This window comes from Miniopterus schreibersii (genome assembly GCF_964146895.1).
Source record: "Miniopterus schreibersii genome assembly, chromosome: 6".
Taxonomy (NCBI): domain Eukaryota; kingdom Metazoa; phylum Chordata; class Mammalia; order Chiroptera; family Miniopteridae; genus Miniopterus; species Miniopterus schreibersii.
In genome coordinates, this window is record NC_138107.1 from 72582045 (window position 1) to 72601594 (window position 19550).

The window sequence follows — 19550 nt, forward strand, 5'->3', positions numbered from 1 at the left end:
ACATTAGAAAATTTAAATTTCTAATGTTTGGGATAACTTAATCATCATAATGATTTGAAGTTAGAACTCAAAGTTTTTTCAAAGCTAGAGTACACATACTAGTCATGTTTACAATGTTATATTCACATAGTGCCTATATAGGCAATGTCATTTGAACTTCAACAGAAATACAATGTAAACATCATTTCTAGTTTCCAAATGAATATTCTTAGGTTCACAGGTAATAAGCTATAATAAAAGGCACAGCCAGGAGTGAACATAAAAATTCTTGATGCAAGTATTTCCCCACCATAATATGCAACTTATAAAGCAATATTAAAATAATTTGCATAATGTAAACTATAAACACTTTCAAAGTAGAAAATATTGTCCCCAAATTTCTAAGTAAATTATGTCAATCTTTTTAAGCTAAAGTTTTTATTATAATCTTCTTGTCGAAGATAATTAGTTGTTCTCAGTTGTCTCATTTTTTAAAAGAATTCAATAATACACAAAATACTATCAAAAACATATAGTTAATGAACAGAAACAGCCATCTTTTAATCCCCAAAATCACATTCTCACATAAATGCTTTTTCTTTGATGCCCTTTGAATTAATTTATTCAAATTAATTTAAAACATTACCCTAAACATTTGCAATTGTACAGTTCATTTCAACTCAGTGATTCATGCAGATTTTGTAACTAGCTTCTTTGCATATTTTATTAATTTGCCAACTTTGAAAAAACATGGTATCACTAGCAGGTTGGACTTGTTTCTGCTAAACACGTTTTACCTTGGATTCCTTGAAAAAGGTTATAACATATAAAAAAATCAATGATGGTTCTTTTACCTAAGGGAAACTGAATCAGATATACTAGTATACATGTTTAAAACTCACATGGTTTGCTATTTTAAAATTATCTGTTTAATGGAACAGAGGTTGAGAGTATCTACTATTAAAGTTACCAAGTTCAAATTTGCTTTAGAAATAATCAGTGATTTTCAAAGAAAAAAAGATGCTAGAATATATAATTCAAGTGTGAAAACAGACCATTACATTGCTATGAGCTATATTTCTAAAATGAAATAAATGACATTTGTGAAATAACAGCATGTGAACATTTAAAAGAATAGTCAGAGTAAGAAAGGGGCTCACCAGTCTGAGCGAAACCAAACTGACGCGGGATCTGATGAGTGTCCAGCATGTTTGACTGTTTTAACTTAGACCGTTGTGAGGAGGCTAATGTTGAAGTAAACGAGAGATTTTTGTTGACCTGTAATAGGAAAGGCAAATCAGAAACAAAAGCGTAATTTCCTGGGTTACTGATGCAAAAATGGAATGAGAAAGATTTGCTTACATGCAAACCATGACACATGGTAGGTCAAAGGGAGTGGTAATGATTTATATGCTTGGTTTTCAAAGTTTACAAAACAGAATAATTTGTGTGTTTTTTTACCACGGAAGTAAAACAATGCTAATGAAAGCATAACTATATTAAAGTAAACCAGCCTTATGAAATAAAACAGGTTAGCTTATCATAGATCTGACATTATTAATAATGCAAAATAGACTGGTCTTTAAAGTTATGCAAAGAAATGCAAAAAATAAAAGCAACTCCTTGACAGCTTTCAATTAGGAAAGCGTGAAAATGTTTCAGACCCACATTTCTCTAGGATTTTGTGAAATAACAGGTACCTCCTTTAAAAAGCCTGCACAGAAGACACCTGTAATATTCATGTTTATATACATGATGGTGACATACATAACACAGCTGCAACCTAACCTGCCAAGTGAAACAATTTCCACTGCATCGAAAAACCTAATTCTTAAGACACTGTTTAAAAAGAGCATTTTAAAAAATGATCAAGCAATACTTTTCAAGTAAATACAATGTTCTATGAAACAATAAACCTACTATGATTTCCTGAGTATAATGGTCTCACAGAATGAAATGCATAAAATGCATATATTTATAACTACAGCTACCATATAGGAAAATAATAGCTCACAAATATGTACTAAATGTTTATTAGTAAATTCACCTTGTAACTTAGAATTTCAGCAATGATCTAGTTTTGTTCACTGTTAATAAATTATTTATTATATCTTTATTATTTTTATCACTTTCTAGATCACAAGAAAATGTGACCTACTTTTAAAAAATCTGAAAGTCTGAATTTCTCATTTCCTGAAAAAAAAAAAAAAATCTATGAATTAACAAAATGTTAAATGATAGTTTATGGTATATAAATATTTGTATATGAAAATAGCTGCCTTTTCTCTCTAATTTCCATAACATTAGTCAAACCACACAGAGGACTTCACTGTATAAGCATTTAAAAATTTCCTTTTGATGTTTTCTATTAAATAGTAGATTGTGGTTACATGCCCTTTATCTGACTCATTGTTTGTAAACACTTCTTTTCTTTCAAACAGTGAGAGTAGTAAAATTTCTTAGATTAAATTTTTCTCTTGAGGCAAAGAGCTATTAGATAGTTGGTGAAAAAGTCAATTAATTAAGGCCATATAATAAGAGTCCTAAAGTTCCTAAACTGTTATGATACCTTATAAAAAAGAAAAGTATTTTTCCAAGTAATGAGATGAGGTTAAATACCACATCAGTGAGGTTAAATACCATTATCTAGCTTTAAAAATTCTATCAGGCTGGGTGGCTCAGCTGGTTGGAGCTTCGTCCCGTACACCAATATGTTGTGGGTTCGATCCCTCGTCAGGTCACATACAAGAAGCAACCAATGAATGCATAAATAAGTGGAACAACAAATTGATGTTTCTTTTCTCTTCCTTCCTTTCTAAAATCAGTAAATTTAAAAAAAAAAGTATGTATGCTTCAATGGGAATGTGCTGTGGGAGCAATAAAGATAAACTGGATAGTGTTATTCACATATGCTAACCATAGAGCACTAAATAACATTAAATAGGAAATAGATTACATTGAGTATGTTGGCAAAGAGAAATCATAAAGTGCTCTATAAATATTAGTTATTAACATTACTAGAAGAGTAATTAGAAATGTGTAATGCAATATGATGATGCAGTAAATTTTTCAGAGTGGCATACTTTTAAATAGAAGTACTGTATACAAAATGATATATTTATCACTTAACTCTTTAGTCCACTTCTCTTTTTAGAATCATTTTTCAGTTTTACTTCTGTGTTCTTGAAAATTTTTATCTTACATGTCAAACAATGCATTTTGAAATCTGGTGCAAAAGAACAGGTGTATTCTGGGGACACACACATACATGCTCACACACACACTTCAGTCTTCCTCTTCAGAAGTCTACTTGTGTACAAACAAACAAACAAACCAAAAAACCAGCAGGAAAGCTAGGATACTTAAATGCCTCCACTCAAACAGAAAGATTTGTCACTCTTCTTTTTTTAAAGATTATTTTTATTATTGATTTTTAGAGAGAGAGAAAAGGAGAGGGAAAGAAAGAAGCATCCATGTGAGAGGGAAACATTAATTGGCTGCGTCCTGCATGCCCCCAGCGGGGATTAAGCCTACAACCCAGGCATGTACCTGGACTGGGATCAAACCAGCAATCTTTTGGCACTCAGTACTATGCCCAATCAATTAAGCCACACTGGCCAGGGCAATTGCCACTCTTTTTCAATAAAATGCTGTTAAAAAAAAGAACCAACTATAATCTACAATTACACGTTCTTACTAAAGCATTTTTTATAATTCTGCTCTTTCTTGACACATTTCTTTAGAGACTATCAAATGTTCATGAAGTGGTGAGTGGCAACATAAACCAGATAACTCAATTTTTAAGGTTTGAGATAAATTATTATAGTGGTTTGAAATTAGAATTCAAAGTATTTTCAAAATTAGCCTACACACATTCACTACTTCATTTAGAGGAAGAAAAGTAATAATAACCATTAAATAGAGTGAAGCAATATCTATTTTTGAAATGCATGCTGTGGAAAAGAATTGCTTAATAATTTTACAACAACAGAAAGGTTGGCTAAGATAGTCTACCCTACACCAATCTACCCTCTTTTCACAACACACTTTTCTGCTTGCTTCATGCAAAAACCACAGTCTGCCAGAGTCAGTTTATTACCTCCATCTTGGGGAAAACTGAAAGCGTACAAATTTAATAAAATTCCTAATAGAGAAAAAGAAAAAAAAATCGCATGAACTCCTGCCAAGTTAATTACAAAACTGTTTTGTCTACTCTTATAAGCACCTTTGTGCAAAATACAAAAATGCTATTTCTCTAGGAGGAGGTTAATTTTCATGTTAAAAAAGTTAAAACAAGCTAACAATTAGTTTCTCTTTTGGTGATTAAAACCTTTGGGAGAGATATAACATTCATTTATATATACTTATGTGGGGACTAAAAAGGTAATTTTCTTCCCACCTTCTAAGACCTTTTAACTGAGCTAATAATCAAATTAACAAGAGAAAAATAGCCCAAGTTTATTATAGAAATGCATGTTCAGGGGTGCCATAAGAATGAGACCCAAGGAATATGCCATTGTAGACAAAGGAGAAAGGAAGCAGGGAAATGGGGGAAAAAGGAAATTCACAGGTAGCTGAAACAAGCAAAACGCATTGGCAAGCAAATTCCTGCTTTGCAACCCAGAAACAATGAGAAGAAGCTGGGGAGGTGGGATAACAGGCCTGGTTTGATCCCTCCTATCTAATACTACAGTGAATATCTATCATTTCCTTCCTGGAGCAGGCCTTTCTATAAGACTTAAGCAGAAAAGGGGGAAGGGTCAAAGGTTCTTTCTTAGATTTTTTCTTAATAACCAGTTTAAAATCAATATTCCAAAGGGCACATTTTGGGTGGCGAACTTTGGTCCCCTTCACTTACAAGTCTAATCATTTTATCTGAGTTAAGGTTAAATGCTTCATTTACCTGAAGTAGAAGTTTTAAAGTTTCAAGCAGCAAAGAAACTTCGAAGATGCTTATACTGTATATATACTTATGTCCACAAATCTGTCCCCCTCTCCAGATGGCTTTTCATTTTTTCCACTAAGTCTGAACAACAGTGCAGATACTACTTAATCTGAAGACAATTCTGGTGGCAAAACCACCAAATACTCAGGAAATGTTTTGTTGCGCATCATACCTCTGCTATAAAAAAATTAAAGTACAAGTTAAACAGAAAACTGGAGCCAAAATGAAATTCTAGGTACACGAAGTCAGGTATCTTAATGTTATCGGGGAAATTGGGGTATCCCTTTTCCCACTGAGTGCTGGGGGTGGAGTCCTTTTGATATCTTGAGAAAAATAATTTTCTGAGACTCGCACGGGAGGACGAGTACTTTTTACTTGCGTGGAATTACTTCCCCGTGTTTCTAAAGACCCATTCCAGTCATAGAAGAAGTGTAACTGGGGCTTCAGGAGAGCTAAAAACAAAGCTAGTGTCCACAGTTTCTGTTCCATGTTGGAGCTGGGTCCAGTTCAGCATCAGGCTAGTTGCAGTCCATCAGTCCATTGTATGCGGGGGTCCACATGGCCGTGGGCCACAAGCAAGAACGCCAGGAAGCAGGAATGAGAGCCCCGCAAGCCAGGAGTCAAACAAGGGAGCGAACTCCTTTGTTTAGGGTATTAAATACCCCGAATTTCTTGCCCTTGCAGTGGCCATGCCTATTCTGGCCAATGACCTATTCCCAGGTGTGACTGTCAGAAGCAGCTTTGCTAGTCCCCCCACCTTGACTGGGCATGCATCTATTTCCCCCGTCCAGTCCCTTCCCCCAGCGTTCTGTGGGGAATAGACTGGTGGCTCCCTGGGGAGTATAAGGCTACCTACATACCTCAACCGTTCAATTTCAAGCACACGTCTGATGTCAGAAGTGTTGAGTATAGTAGTACTATTTCTTACAGTCAGGCCAGTCTTCCAAATACTGTCAAAATAATACAAATTATTTTGCCCTTTTGCAATGCCATGAAGAAATTGTGAGCATTACAAAAAAAAATTTTTTTAAACTTTCCAAATAATTGAAAACCACTATTCTACTCAAATCTCACCTTAATTTTCCCCCTCATTAACATAAGAGATCATTCAAACCTGTGAAGAATTTTTGTGAGCTTATTTGAGCCAAACTGTCGACAATTGCTGGGAAGCCAAAACAACGGATTGAGATAATGCTCTGGAAAATGGCAGTTTTTCACTGTTTTAGACATTACAATTAAAAGAGGGGACATGAGTGGGTTACATGAAAATCCATTGGTGATAGACTAGGGAGACAGGAGAAAGCAAAGTGGGGAAACCTCTGGGATTGGATAAAAATTAAAATGATGGACATACACTTCTTTTACTTAGGTGGGTGCAGGATAGGTAACAGTAAACAATTAACTCAGTAAAAATGAAGGGATTTGTGGTCTCCACAGAGTGGTGCCTGTGCTTTGAGGGGTCCAGGAAAAGGAAAATTATTTGACATTCCAAAGATATATTATTGTGGAGGCAAAGAGATAATCCCTCTTTCTCTTTCTCTTCATAGGCGTAGTTAAGGTGAAAATTAACCTTTGTTAGGGACAATACCAGCCTAGGACATGACTACCCACCATAAACTGTTTTTTAGTTAAAAAGTTTTAATTTCAGACCATCCTTTGTGGTTATTTTAGGTGTCTGAGTTTGCATGGCCACCATGCAGGCCTTTCCTGAGCTTGTCAGGTTTAGTACATGGCCCCTTTTCGTCTACACTCTTCATGATAAAAATATCCAAACTTTTTTTAAAAGATTTTTTATTGATTTGATTTTAGAGAGAGGAAGGGAGAGGGAGAGAAAGAGAAACATTGATATGAGAGAGGAACATCGACTGGCTGCTTCCTGCCTGCCCCCCACCAGGGATCAAGCCCAAAACCGAAACTGGGGCATGTGCCCTGACCGGAAATGGAACCAGCAACCCTCTGGGGCATGGGACGATGCCCAACCAAGTCACAGTGGCCAGGGCTATCCAAATATTATTAAAGGATATTTAAAAAATTATTTTCTCTGGATTCTCTAACTTTTAACCTTTTTATTTTTCTGTGAATATGTCCCAAGGTAGATTAGACTATAATGTAGACTACCTTTACAGCATTTGTCAATAAACTTTAGCTTGGCTGCCTTTATATTTATCTAGTGTGATATTAATAATTGGGGGGGGAAAGATAAAGTATCCTAGCTTCAAGCGGCTTACAGAAGAGTGTGGAAATTCAGACATGTAAAGATTAGAGGTGGAGGCAATACTATGTAAATTTTAAGAGGAGGAGACAAAAAAAAAAAAGGGAGGAGAGGGAGGTGAGGAAGAAAGAAAGAAGGTGAGAGACTTGCTTGTCCTTGAGAGAATTCATATTTAATTCTAGAAAAGACAGGCAAAATTAATTATAATTTAAGGCAGAATAGGCCCCATTATATAATATGCCCGGTATGAATAAATATGGCTGAGAACAGGAGAAAAACAGATTAATTCCATTTGTGAGGCATCATAAAAGCTTAATGGAAAGAGACTCCAGGAAGTGTCATTTCTGATATGCCTCGATCCAACCTTAAAGCAAGGAAAGACCAAAGAAATATGTAAATTATAAATTCGTATGTAGGTATTCTAGGGCTATTGCAATTCAGAGCAATACAGGACTTCTAATACCAATTACTGTCTTGGAAGCAATCAGATGAGAACTCTTTCATTTTCCCATCATCAAATCTATCTCTGAACAAAGGGATTAAGCAAAGAAAGAAAACAAAGACTCATGGACACAGACAACAGTGTGGAGACTGCCAGAGGGAAGGGGCATGGGGGGAGGCAGTAGAAGTTAGAGGAGGGATAAATGGTTATGGAAGGAGGTCTGACTTGGTGTGGTCAACATGCAATACATTATACAAGTGATTATTGTAGAATTGTATATCTGAAACCTATATATATATTTTTAACCAATGTCACCCCAATAAATTCAATAAAAAACAAAAAACCTCAGATTCTACCTATTTGCCTATCAGAAATGATAAAAAATCCCTTCTCTTAGGCCAGTTTCTCCATTAATATTCAGGATTACAGCCCCCCCATCTTTTCAAGGACTCGAGTCCAGCAGTTACCACCTCTACCGTACATTATCAACTTTTCCACCACCGCTGAATCATTCCCATCAGCAAACAAATATGCTTTAGTATTGTCACCTAATACTCCCTCCCAGTTCCTGTTTCTCTGCTCCTCAAAATTTCTTACAAGAATGCCTATAGCCTCTGCTTTATCGGCTCTCACTCTGTCTTCAACAGTGTGGTGACTGCCAGAGGCAAGGGGGGAGGTAGAAGAGGGTAAAGGGCAGCAGAACACAGCACCCAGATTGTGCCTCTCTGGCATAAGGATTATTTTGAGAACCTGAAGTTACCCTTTTGCAAGGGAAATTTCCTAGAAGGGGTCTATACTAGGAAAAGAGCTACTAGCAGAGATAACATTTTTACCTGAGACACGTAATGCCCGGCACGGCAACCTCTGCTTACCAAATGTTTCCTCTTCTCACCTTCCCGTGTATTTCCTTCCCCCTTTGAAGCCCAGACCCGTATCCCTTCTTTCCTCTGCTCAGGATGATATACAAGACTCAACTCTTGGCAGCCTTTGGAATCTTTTACTTTGTCTTGCATGTAAGTAATTAAAATATTTTTCTCCCGTTAATCTGTTTATGTCTATTTAATTCTTAGACCAGCCACAGAACCAAAAAGGCAGAGGGAAGTTTCTTCCTCACCCGCACTACCGTTCCTACACTGCTCTTTCAAAGCTGCCATGATCTCCTGATCACCTTGCCACCCTTTCCCTCCTGCCTGCTCACAATCCTACTTAGCACAGTGGTCTTTCTGCTCCTTTCTGCCACGTTCTTTTCTTGATGAGGACTTTTATAGGACAGCATTAGCTCCTTGTCAAGTGTTTCTCTCAGCGCACCACACGCACACACACACTATTTGATAGGCACTCAATAAATATTTGTTTAAAGAATTTTAATTAAAAAAGTGAATCTTCAACAACATAAAAATCTAGCTGGGATATAGGAAATAAAAATCTTAGGTACTGGGTCAAAATTTATTATACTGGACGTAACAGATGACAAACTACATAAATATACCCTGCTTTTAAGATTAAAGACTTCTAACAATGGTGCCAAGACTACTCAATAGTTTTTCAACAAATGGTGCTAGGACTATACAGCCACAGTAATGGAATGAAATTAGAATTCGATACCCCATCACATTAAAAAAATTAACTCAAAATAATCACAGAACCTAAATGTAAGAGGAAAAAACATAAAAATCTTAAAAAATACATACTATTTTCAATGGGCATTTATGCTAATTTTGTCATGCAACAGGGATGCCAAGATGAATAACATGACCCTTCCCCTCAAGGAGTCTCCAGACTGGCAGCGGATGCTCTCCATAAAGCCTTGCCCAATACCCACAGAACGCTTTACTCTGGATAGTCACATAGCATTACAAAAGAAGGGTACAAAGCATATTTGTTAAAATAAAGAAACAGCTTTGAATTACTAATCAGAGAATAAACTATTTTTATATACTATGCATACTGAGAAAGATTAATCTTAGAGCTACAATCATTATACCCATCATTGCTATCAGGAATAAGTTTCCTGAACATCTGCAGCCCAAATCAGAATAGAGTGTGTTCTCTTTTGTCCTTTGTCTTCCTTCCCCTTGTCTATATTCCATATCCTGTTGACTTGTGATAATTAGGTAAAAAAGTGATAGGTTCTGACTGATACTGAACAGCTCAGTGACAGGGTAAACCCAGTGTTTTCTGCTATGTTTCCTCCATTGGATGACCATGTAGAAAGAGACAGTAGCCTACTTACTTTCGTCTTCCCAGTGCCTGCTACATAGTAGTAGGTGGTTATTGAATAAAAAATATCCCCACTGCATAAACATTATATAAAGTAGTCTTTGAACATGCCAACACCATTCTTATTATTTTCCTTCTGGATATCTCACTTGTTTACTTTGTGACATATATAATTAAGTTTGATAAGTGAAAAGATGTCTAATTAGTCAAATGAATTTTGGGAATGGACAGAAGAAAAGAGGGAAGGATGAACACATGGTGCCATTCCAATTCTTATAAATTAAAATTTATTTTCTTAACAACTGATCAAAAGCTGTACATAAAAAAAACTTGCTTGTAAAAGGAAGAAAGCTGCTCTGTTGAAAGCATCTCGATACGATTTAGCTGAAATTGTTTAAAATCAAGATCGTTTTGTATACCACTATGTTTAGACTAAGTTTGGGGTCTCAGGCAAATCACTTAACCTCAATAACCCTCATATTCCTCCTTTCCAAAACTGGAATAATAATTCTAATCTGTCTCTCAGGACTGTTACAGTTACATGAAAAAAGTGTGAAACACTACTATAAATGAACAAAAGCATTATTACCACAATATACCATTACTCTTTATGTGCAGCTTGTATGCACTCAAGGCTTATACAGTTTACTTAACATATGACCACCAAAACTGTATTGATTTCTCTTATCTATTAAGTATTGTGTAATATTTTTCTCAGAGAATGAAATGACCTTGCTGGTCCTTTAATGAAAGTATATCCCAATCACTTAGTATTCTTAAGTCTAAAAAAATATGAAGAGGCTTACAAAATTCTCAGGTACCAGTGTTATAGTTCCTTGATAAATTCAAGCTCAAATTAAGGAAAATTCATATCAAATTAACTTTTGTAAAAGTTCTATTGAAAACTATGAATGGTACATTTTAATTCTTTGGTGCATCACAATGAAAACTATCGTTTTTAAAAAAATTTTATTTGTTTATTTTTAGAGAGAGAGGAGAAGAAAAGAAGGAAGAGACCGAGAGAGAGAAACATCGATTTGTTGTTCCACTTATTTATTCATTCATTGGCTGAGTCTTGTACGTACACTGACCGGAGATAGAACCAGCAACCATGGTGTATCAGGACAATGCTCTAACCAACTGAGCTATCTGGCTAGAGTGAAAACTAGTTTTAAAGTTATCTTCTTGGTAATAAAAACTACTTACCTTTGCAGCACTGGCTCGTATCACCTCCTAAAAGAAATACACCAAAAAAAAATTAATCATTTCATTTTAATAAAATATCCAACTCTTTTCCAGTCAGATATTAATGTTTTAATAACCAAAATCTACATTTGGGAGAGTTTCTTTACTACTCTGCAGTTGGCACTCTCTATTGTTTCCAATGAGCTGAAAAAAGTGTAAGTTAAAGACTCACTGACATGTTCTTGGTAAATTTAACTTGCCGAAACAACAGGCACTGAAAAGAAAGACTCTGGAGGCATGTAACTGCCTTGAGGAAAACCTGTCTCCTCAATAAACTTAGCATAAATACTAAAATTCTGTATAGAACACTAACATGTCTTAAAAATCATACCCTGAATTAAATGAACTGTATAATTATCTCCATAATTAACCACCATAAGTATAATACCCATATTAATAATATACGTTAGAGAAAATCTAATACTAACACTAATGAATGGTAATGTATCTGACCAGTTCAGAAGGAGCTACAAAAAAGAATTGCTTACAATTCATGAACCAGGCCACGAAAAGATCACTTTTGAAACAGGAATTTGTAAAAATCAACATATACTGGATGATTTGAAAATTTGCTACTAAGGAGAAACAAAAAAATACTCAAGTCAATTAAGGTGAACCAGCATATATCATCAGCCTAGTACAGAACTGGAGAAAAATAACAATTAATGTTGACCTTAGGAAAATGAAAGAGAACTGCACAGCCAGGCATGGCTCAGTGGTTGAGCATTGACCTAGGATCCAAGAGACTGCAGTTTGATTCCTGGTCAGGACAGATGCCCAGGTTGTGGGCTTGATCCCCAGTCGGGGGCATGCAGGAGGCAGCCGATCAATGACGACTCTCCCATCATTGATGTTTCTCTTTCTCTCTCCTTCTCCCTTCCTCTCTCTGAAGTCAATAAAGATATATTTTAAAAAGTCAATAAATAAAAAAATAAAACATCTTTAAAAAAAAAGGAAAGAAAATGAAAGAGAACTGAAAAGAAGAACATCAGTTTTTTATCCAGAAATTTCTAAGGGCCAGATACTATGTCTAAAGAAAATTAGTAATTCAATCACTAAAAAGAGACAGCAAAACTGACTCTGATTGCCTGGACTGCATTTCAGCTCCAACCTCGGTGATACTACTTTTATTTCTGTAAGCTTCAACTCTGTTTTCTATAAAATGGGGTAATACTAGCACCCACATTATAGGATGGGTTTGAGGATTAAATACAATGAGCACGTAGAGCAGAGCACTTAGCACAGTACCCAAAATTATGTCAGTTATTACTCATCATTATGTCAGTTATTACTCATCATTAAATAGATGTTAGTTATCACCAATCATTATAAGGAGAAATCTCCTGTGGGGTAAAAAATATTAACATTTTTCAAAACTGGCATACAACATTTTTAAACCCATCTAATCCCTATTCCTATGACTCTGCTTAACAATCAACATTGTGGTCATTAACCTGGGTTTCTGGTTAATTTTAGAAAAGAAGAGTGGTCTTGAGTGTCCAGGTGGCTGGAAAGGTATACCTTTCATTATGACATATTTTTTCAGTTTATAAATCAACTTTTTGTGGGATTGATTACTCTTAATAGGGTACCCCAAATTTTGAGCACCGGATGCACTGATAAGAAGTTAGAATGAGTTCTGCGATGCTCTCAACATATTGTCAACCTGTGAAGTTTATCTGGGTTGCACTATGCCTTTTAGGTATGGCTATAACAGCAACATACAGTAAAGTCTTTTAAATATAAAATAGTTAAATGACTTATGAGTAAATGGTAAAGCTATTAAGACAGATTTATTTATTTTTGGTATCCTTTACTCAATGAGTAAACACCTATTAAGTACCTGCTGAACTGAATTTATTATGCAATTCACACAAATGTGCGCGCGCGCGTACACACACACACACACACACACACACACACACACACATCACACCCTAAACTGCAAATGTGTTTTATTAGAAGAACATTCCAATTGTGGTTACAAAGGAAAAAGTATCTTCAATAGTGCAGTCTTTTATAATAACAGAAGTAATACAGTCTTCTCTATTAGACTTCTATATAGAAGACCAGAGATATAGTTCCTAATAGACTTTAAGTAACAACCAAACAAAAAATAATACTATGTGGCAATTATAGGAAACAAGAAAAAAAGTAGAAATCCAGTTGATCTAAATGCTTGTGGAATATAGTTTTTTAAAAAAATGGAGCTGCCATGGAATACAGATGACTCCCATACATACTATATGCATTCTCAAAGAAAATATGCTGCTGATAACACTTGAAAGAAAAGTTCAGTGAATTTTTTCAACACAGGAGAAAAATGGTTTTTCAAAGCCCACAGCAAATAGACAAAACTTTCGTTCCTAAAGAAAGCCTTGATCTACCTCAATCCCCAAACAAACACATTCCCTAAATAATTTTTAAAGGGCAAGATTTAGTTAACGCAAAATAAATGACTCTAAGAGAAATCAGTTTTTCTCTTATAATAAATTATCAATTCTTCTTCCTCCTCGTCTTTGATTTCATATCTTAAAAAATATCTGATTTTACTTTTCCTTTATATCTACTTTCTTTTGTTGTTACATTCTTTCATTCACCTGAGGTTGACAGCTATATAAGATGATGCAGGAGGAAAGCTACAAGACCAGAGTGATGCCAGGATGTTTTACAGTGTAAAAACCGACAGATCGTAGAAAACTCATTCTTATGTACTTATCTGTGAGTTGCTCTTACGTCTGTAAATGAAATCCTGTTGCCATGCAAGATTTTAGACAAGGGGCACTTTTTCTCCTTGTGAAGAAACATGTTTCTAATTTTTAAAACACAATTTTACCTGTTCATACTTCCTTTCAAAATGGAACAGCATGCATTATTCCAGTTATTTTAAAATGTTACAGTATAAATTACAAAACTGAACGAAATTTATTAACTTATAGACATATGCTCTAAAAATCTACACCGAGAAGGATGAAAGCATTTCCTCCATATCCTAACTAAACCCACACCCGGGGCCTGAGTGAGGTCTGTGCTATGGTTCACCTTAAACTCTGTCAAAGAAGCAAAGGAGAGAGGAAAAAGACATAGTCAGAGCTAAAGGGGTCTCAGTGTAGGTCCTTGTATTTTTAGTTAAAACTGGTAAAAAAAACAACCCACCAATATAAACTGGTCAAGATTCCCATCAGAGGAGGAGGGAAAGGGATAATATTTATTAAGTGCCAGGTACCGTGCTCAAAGGTAAGAGCACAGCAAGGCACAAGCCTGCACAGTCCTGGTCTTCAAGGAGCTCAAGCTAATCCTAACTAACAACTATCATGGTCAAAGAGCATAAATATTTTTAAGGATGTTTAAGCTTCTCAACACATTTTACCATTTACCTTTGGGAAAGGTTCTACATCACTCACACTAACAGACCACGACACTGATTTTATCCAAGCATCGTTGTCCTCATCTTCATGGTCTGTTCTCCAGTTTTATAGGCAGTGCCTGGTTTCGAAGTACTTCTTTTCTTAGTAGTGAGAAAGAACTTTTAACATCTAGGCCACATTCATATCTACTCTTTTTGGAAGTACATGTTTCTTTTATACAGTTCTTTGTTGAAGTCTATTTTTCTTTATTTTTTGGTTTTTACATACTAAAACTGTTCCTTTAATATATTTTATGTATATAGTTTCCCAAGTTGATGGTGGCTGGGGAATGTGTGTATGTGATGTGTATATGCACACATACACATATTGATATATACGTATTATAGATTTTTATATATATTATATATTTTTAGAAAGAGAGGAAGGGAGAGAAACATCAACATAAGAGAGATACATCAATTGATTGCCTCCCCACACTCTCCAGAGACAGAACCCACAACTGGGTATGTGCCCTGACTAGGAATTGAACCGGTGAGCATCTCGTGCACAGGACGAGGCTCCAACCAACTGAGCCACATCGGCCAGGGCCACATACTGATATTTTTAAATAAAGAAATAGGTCCGGTGCTGCTCTTTACAGGGATATGGAGTCAGGAAAGCATGAGAGATTATCCTAAGTTCAGTCTGTTTACTGAAGTTAGTTATTTTAGAATAAGTCTTAAAAAGGAACCATAAGAAAGTCTAGTTTTAAGTAAACTAACTTACTTATTCAATTACTGTTTATTGGCACGACAATGCAAAATAGGATAGAAATGGTTTTAAAAATTCCAACTTCCCAACTGCATAAAATAAACATACTGTGACAGAATCAAGTCTTTGTTTCACTTGCTGCATTGTCAAGGAAGAATCTTCAGTGTGGACACCGTCATGGACCTGAAAAGAGCCTTGCTGAGGCAGTTTAGGGCCGGGGCATAAAGCATCTTGACTTTGGTGTATTCCAGGAAATGGGAATGTTCCACTGTAGCGTTTGAACATTTCAGCCTCCTGCTGGGCAACTAGAAAAATGAATCTATATTAGTTTAAATCATAATAGCGAAAGCATAATGAAGTAATTAAGCCACCCAACTGTAGTCTTAAATAAATAAAAAAATGCATAATACATTTCAAATACTGGGTAACAATTAGACATGACTGGCAAAATGTAAAATTATTAAATACTATAAAACCATAAAGAAGAAAATATCATAATTTCACAAATACTTTCATGTCAGGCAGTATTTTAATTGAGCCTTTAAGGCCATGCATTATCTTGGTCTGGTAAATATAACAAATTGGATGGGAGCCTAATCTGAAATATATGTGTATAGAAAAAATCATAAAAAAAAAAAATCAAAGGCATAATAGAATTAAAGAAAATGCAAAAAAAATTCACAAATCAATCTCCCTAAAACAAATGGTAAAAACCATTTATATACTCCTCCTAATCTTTATACATATATACATTTTATGTAAGATACCATGGTGTAAATGTAATTTAACATTTAAAAAATTTAAATGCAAACACCTTTCATATTTCTACAATGTAATTATCATTTTATTTATTGATTTATTTATTTATTTAGAGAGGAAGGGGGAGGCAGAGAGGTAGGGGGAGGGGGAGGGAGGGGGGGGAGAGAGAGAGAGAGAGAGAGAAACACTGATTTGTTGTTCCACTTGTTTGAGTCTTGTATGTACCCTGACAGGGGACTGAACCCGCAACCTTGGCATATGGGGACGATGATCTAACTACTGAGCTATCCGGCCAGGGCAACATTAATTCTTAAAGTATTTTTATATTCATGTACTACTTCATTCACACACTCTAAATGAAGACTAGCTGCATAATTAGTGTTTTCTCCCTGCAGACCTCAGTGGTAGTAAGTACGAGGAAACATTATTGAGGGAGAAGACCAGCTTATAATCACTGTTTCAGTGATGCAGATTCCTTAATTCAATTACTGTTCTTAGATGGAGGTGTAGGTGCTTCTACACTTAGATTTGTGTGGGTTTGACTATTTTTCAGTACATATTTTGGACTTCTTTTCATAATACTCAGAACATTAATTTTATTCTCAAATATTCAAAGATAGTTTAAAAACCAAGAGAAACTTTACAGATATAAAAGTGGCCTATGGGTTGGACTTTGGAAGGCTTAAAACATTAGTAGATGGGTTGGGGACGAATGAATCAACACATGAAAATTATGCTCCATGATCTTTGCCTTATTTGCTTTACAAATTGTCCTTTTAACATTTCACTGATTTTTGCTGCTATGAATGGAAAGTAAAGCTGAGTTTAACTACTTAGTGGCATTTTCTAACTCCCTATGTTTTTCTATTTGCCAGATACATATTAGCTACGATTGCACTTTAAGCTCTGAGTGAGAAAGCATGCATAGAAGCATATATACTGATAAAAGGAAGTTATATAGGATAGCAGGATTTTGGTAGTTATCTCAATTCTTTTTGCCAAACTGTATTTTCTCTATGCTAAGAATGATTTATTATTCTTTTTTTAAAAAGGATTTCTATAACTAGTAAAAAATAACAAAAGGCTTTGGCTAAATCTTTGTTTCTTTATTTTTCCAGGCATTAAGATGCCTTTCAGAAAGGATTAAAATGGCCTAAGTGGATATAGAAAACAAAATAAACCCCAAATTATGAATACCTGTTTCAGTTGTCTAAAGGGAATTTTATATACAAAAGCCATCTGACTGGATTTAAAAGGAGTCAAATTAACTCCCTACTTTGTCTCTAGCACCTCTTGTTCTGTGAAGATAGCCATAAAAAAATCTGCAGAAATATTCACAAAGACCTAGTTTCTCAGATACTAGAAACAGAAAGAAGCTGCTTGCTTCTGTTTTTTCATTCTTCCCCTCCCCCACCTTACAAAAATTATTCATCTATTTGTGTAAGATCATACAGATTACTTCATTGTAAAAATAGATTATAATAGATGATTTTGGAAATTCCTTCAAGCTCTATGCATCTAACATTTCAAAGGTTTCTAAAAACACTTTCACATAGGTCATGATTGGAGTACAATGTTGCAACTAAATACTGTAACTGAATTTCTTCACCATTTTCTCCTTTCTGTGCTAACTTTGTACATTTAAAACTTACCTCTAATCTAACCTGATATCTTTAAAACTCACAATTTTAATAGTCTCATCCCCACTTATGAAGAGTACACTACAGCAGGCTCTGAGAACACAAGGATGCCAACCCCCTCTGGGGGTCTGGCTCTTTTGGAGGTCAGTAAGAAGTTACTGCTATGTGCTTATTAGCAGAATAGCAAAGAAATGGACATGGTGCTGAGAACATGGAGGTGGCAACTATATCTGCTTACAGGAATGTTTTATCAATCAAAATACTTCTAAAATTACCTCCATCAGCTCTAATTTGGGATTCTAAATTTTACAAAATTAAAAAAATTCTTAAAATGTTTCTAGAACTGACAATCCTTTGATTTATATGAGTTCAATGCTTTTGTGTATCTTCTGGACTTTAAACAATTATAAAAAATAACGTGGTTTTCTCAGGCAATTTTTATCTTTATAGGAGGAAGAATGGAGGAAATAAGATATTTTAATCCAATGCCCTTTGAATTTGGATCAAATCCAAGGTTTGTTATTATTAATACCTATGTGTACTTATGTTATTAACTTTAAAATAAAGTACAACTAAAAACAACACATTCTTCCACTTACACTATATTAACAGTATGATTTCCTTTTAGTTCAACATTTAATTCCTTGGTCAAGATCTGTTATGACATATAGCCCTGCTACTATATACAGTCATCTTACTGGATATCTAATTGCTTTACTTATAAGTTATTCTATTTCTAATTACAAAATGATTAGTGTAAGCTGGCAGGCCTATTTCTCTAGTTTCCTAGCATTCAGTAGTTCTGCAGCACCTTCCTTCTCCTCCTCTAACATTTGCTATGTGTAGAGAATTTCTGTTGTTTAAATGTTTGTCTCCCTCCAAAATTCATAAGTTGAAATCCTAACTGCCAAGGTGATGGTATTAGGAAGTGGGTCCTTTGAGAGGTGACTAGATCATGAGAGCAGAGCCTTCATGAATGGGATTAGTACCATATAAAAGAGGCCCCAGAGAGCGCCCTTGCCCTTTCCACTATGTCAAGTTACAGCTAGAAGATGCAGTCTATGAACTAGAAAGTGGACTCTCCCTGGACACTGAATCTGGTGGTGCCTTGATCTTGGACTTCCAAGCCTTCAGAACTATAAGAAATAAAATTCTGTTGTCTGTACACTATCCGAATGAACTAAAATAAGAATGGTCAAGGGCTTATAATGTTTTTATTGTATTTTACTGGGCCTGACTTATTCCTGATTTAGCTAATTTTAAAATACTACATGGATGAATCCAGGAAGTTATACTGAGTAGCACTTCAATTTTAGTACCCTGGGTATATTTCAGAGCCTGTTAGTAATCTTGTATTTCCTTGACACAGTTTACATGTCAAGTAGAAATAATGTCCCTAAAAAAACTTCAAAAACCTATAAAAGAATGTGTAACAGATTCATGTTTCATAGCCAACCCAATGGGACAACAGCTACCATCATTTGGCAAACCTACTAGCTGAAAATCAAAATACAGTAAATTATTTCCAGATTCCTTGAAGTAGATGCTATTGTCCCTCTGTTGGTTTTCTTTTCCATGATGAATCCATGATGAATCCATGATCAAACATCATGCCATTCCACTCCAAGTGTATAACGTATCTATTCTACAGAGAATAGCTAGAATTTCTCAACTGCACCCTGGTTCATTTTATCCTTTGACAAAACATTAAGATCAAGTAGAACAGGTATTATTTAAATTCTACAGGTGAAGAAACAGATGTAGAAACGCTAAATTATTTGACCAGGATCAAACAAAATGTGATGGCATTTTGTGTACAACCCCAGCCTTTCCCATCACGCTATTGTTTATTCTGCACCACACCAGTCTTCTTTCTTGGTGCACTTTAAAAAGCACCTATGAAAGCATTAAAAAAGGCCTGGATGAAGAATTAAGGGCTTTGGTTTACGCTCAAAGCCTTTACACTGACTAAGTTTTCCATGTCTTGAAT

At 35.2% G+C, this 19550-nt stretch overlaps 1 protein-coding gene across 4 annotated transcripts in view; it reads right to left on the reverse strand.

Annotated features, from left to right (window-relative positions):
• The window catches only part of AHI1 (Abelson helper integration site 1), a 140329-nt gene that overhangs the window by 75087 nt on the left and 45692 nt on the right, over nucleotides 1–19550 (reverse strand). For all 4 annotated transcript variants that reach the window (XM_081139862.1, XM_081139863.1, XM_081139861.1 and 1 more), the window contains exons 16-18: nucleotides 15270–15466; nucleotides 11005–11031; nucleotides 1140–1257 (exon numbers count right to left, since the gene is read on the reverse strand). In XM_081139862.1, the coding sequence (XP_080995988.1) occupies nucleotides 1140–1257; nucleotides 11005–11031; nucleotides 15270–15466 (342 nt within the window). The remainder of the gene's footprint in view (nucleotides 1–1139; nucleotides 1258–11004; nucleotides 11032–15269; nucleotides 15467–19550) is intronic.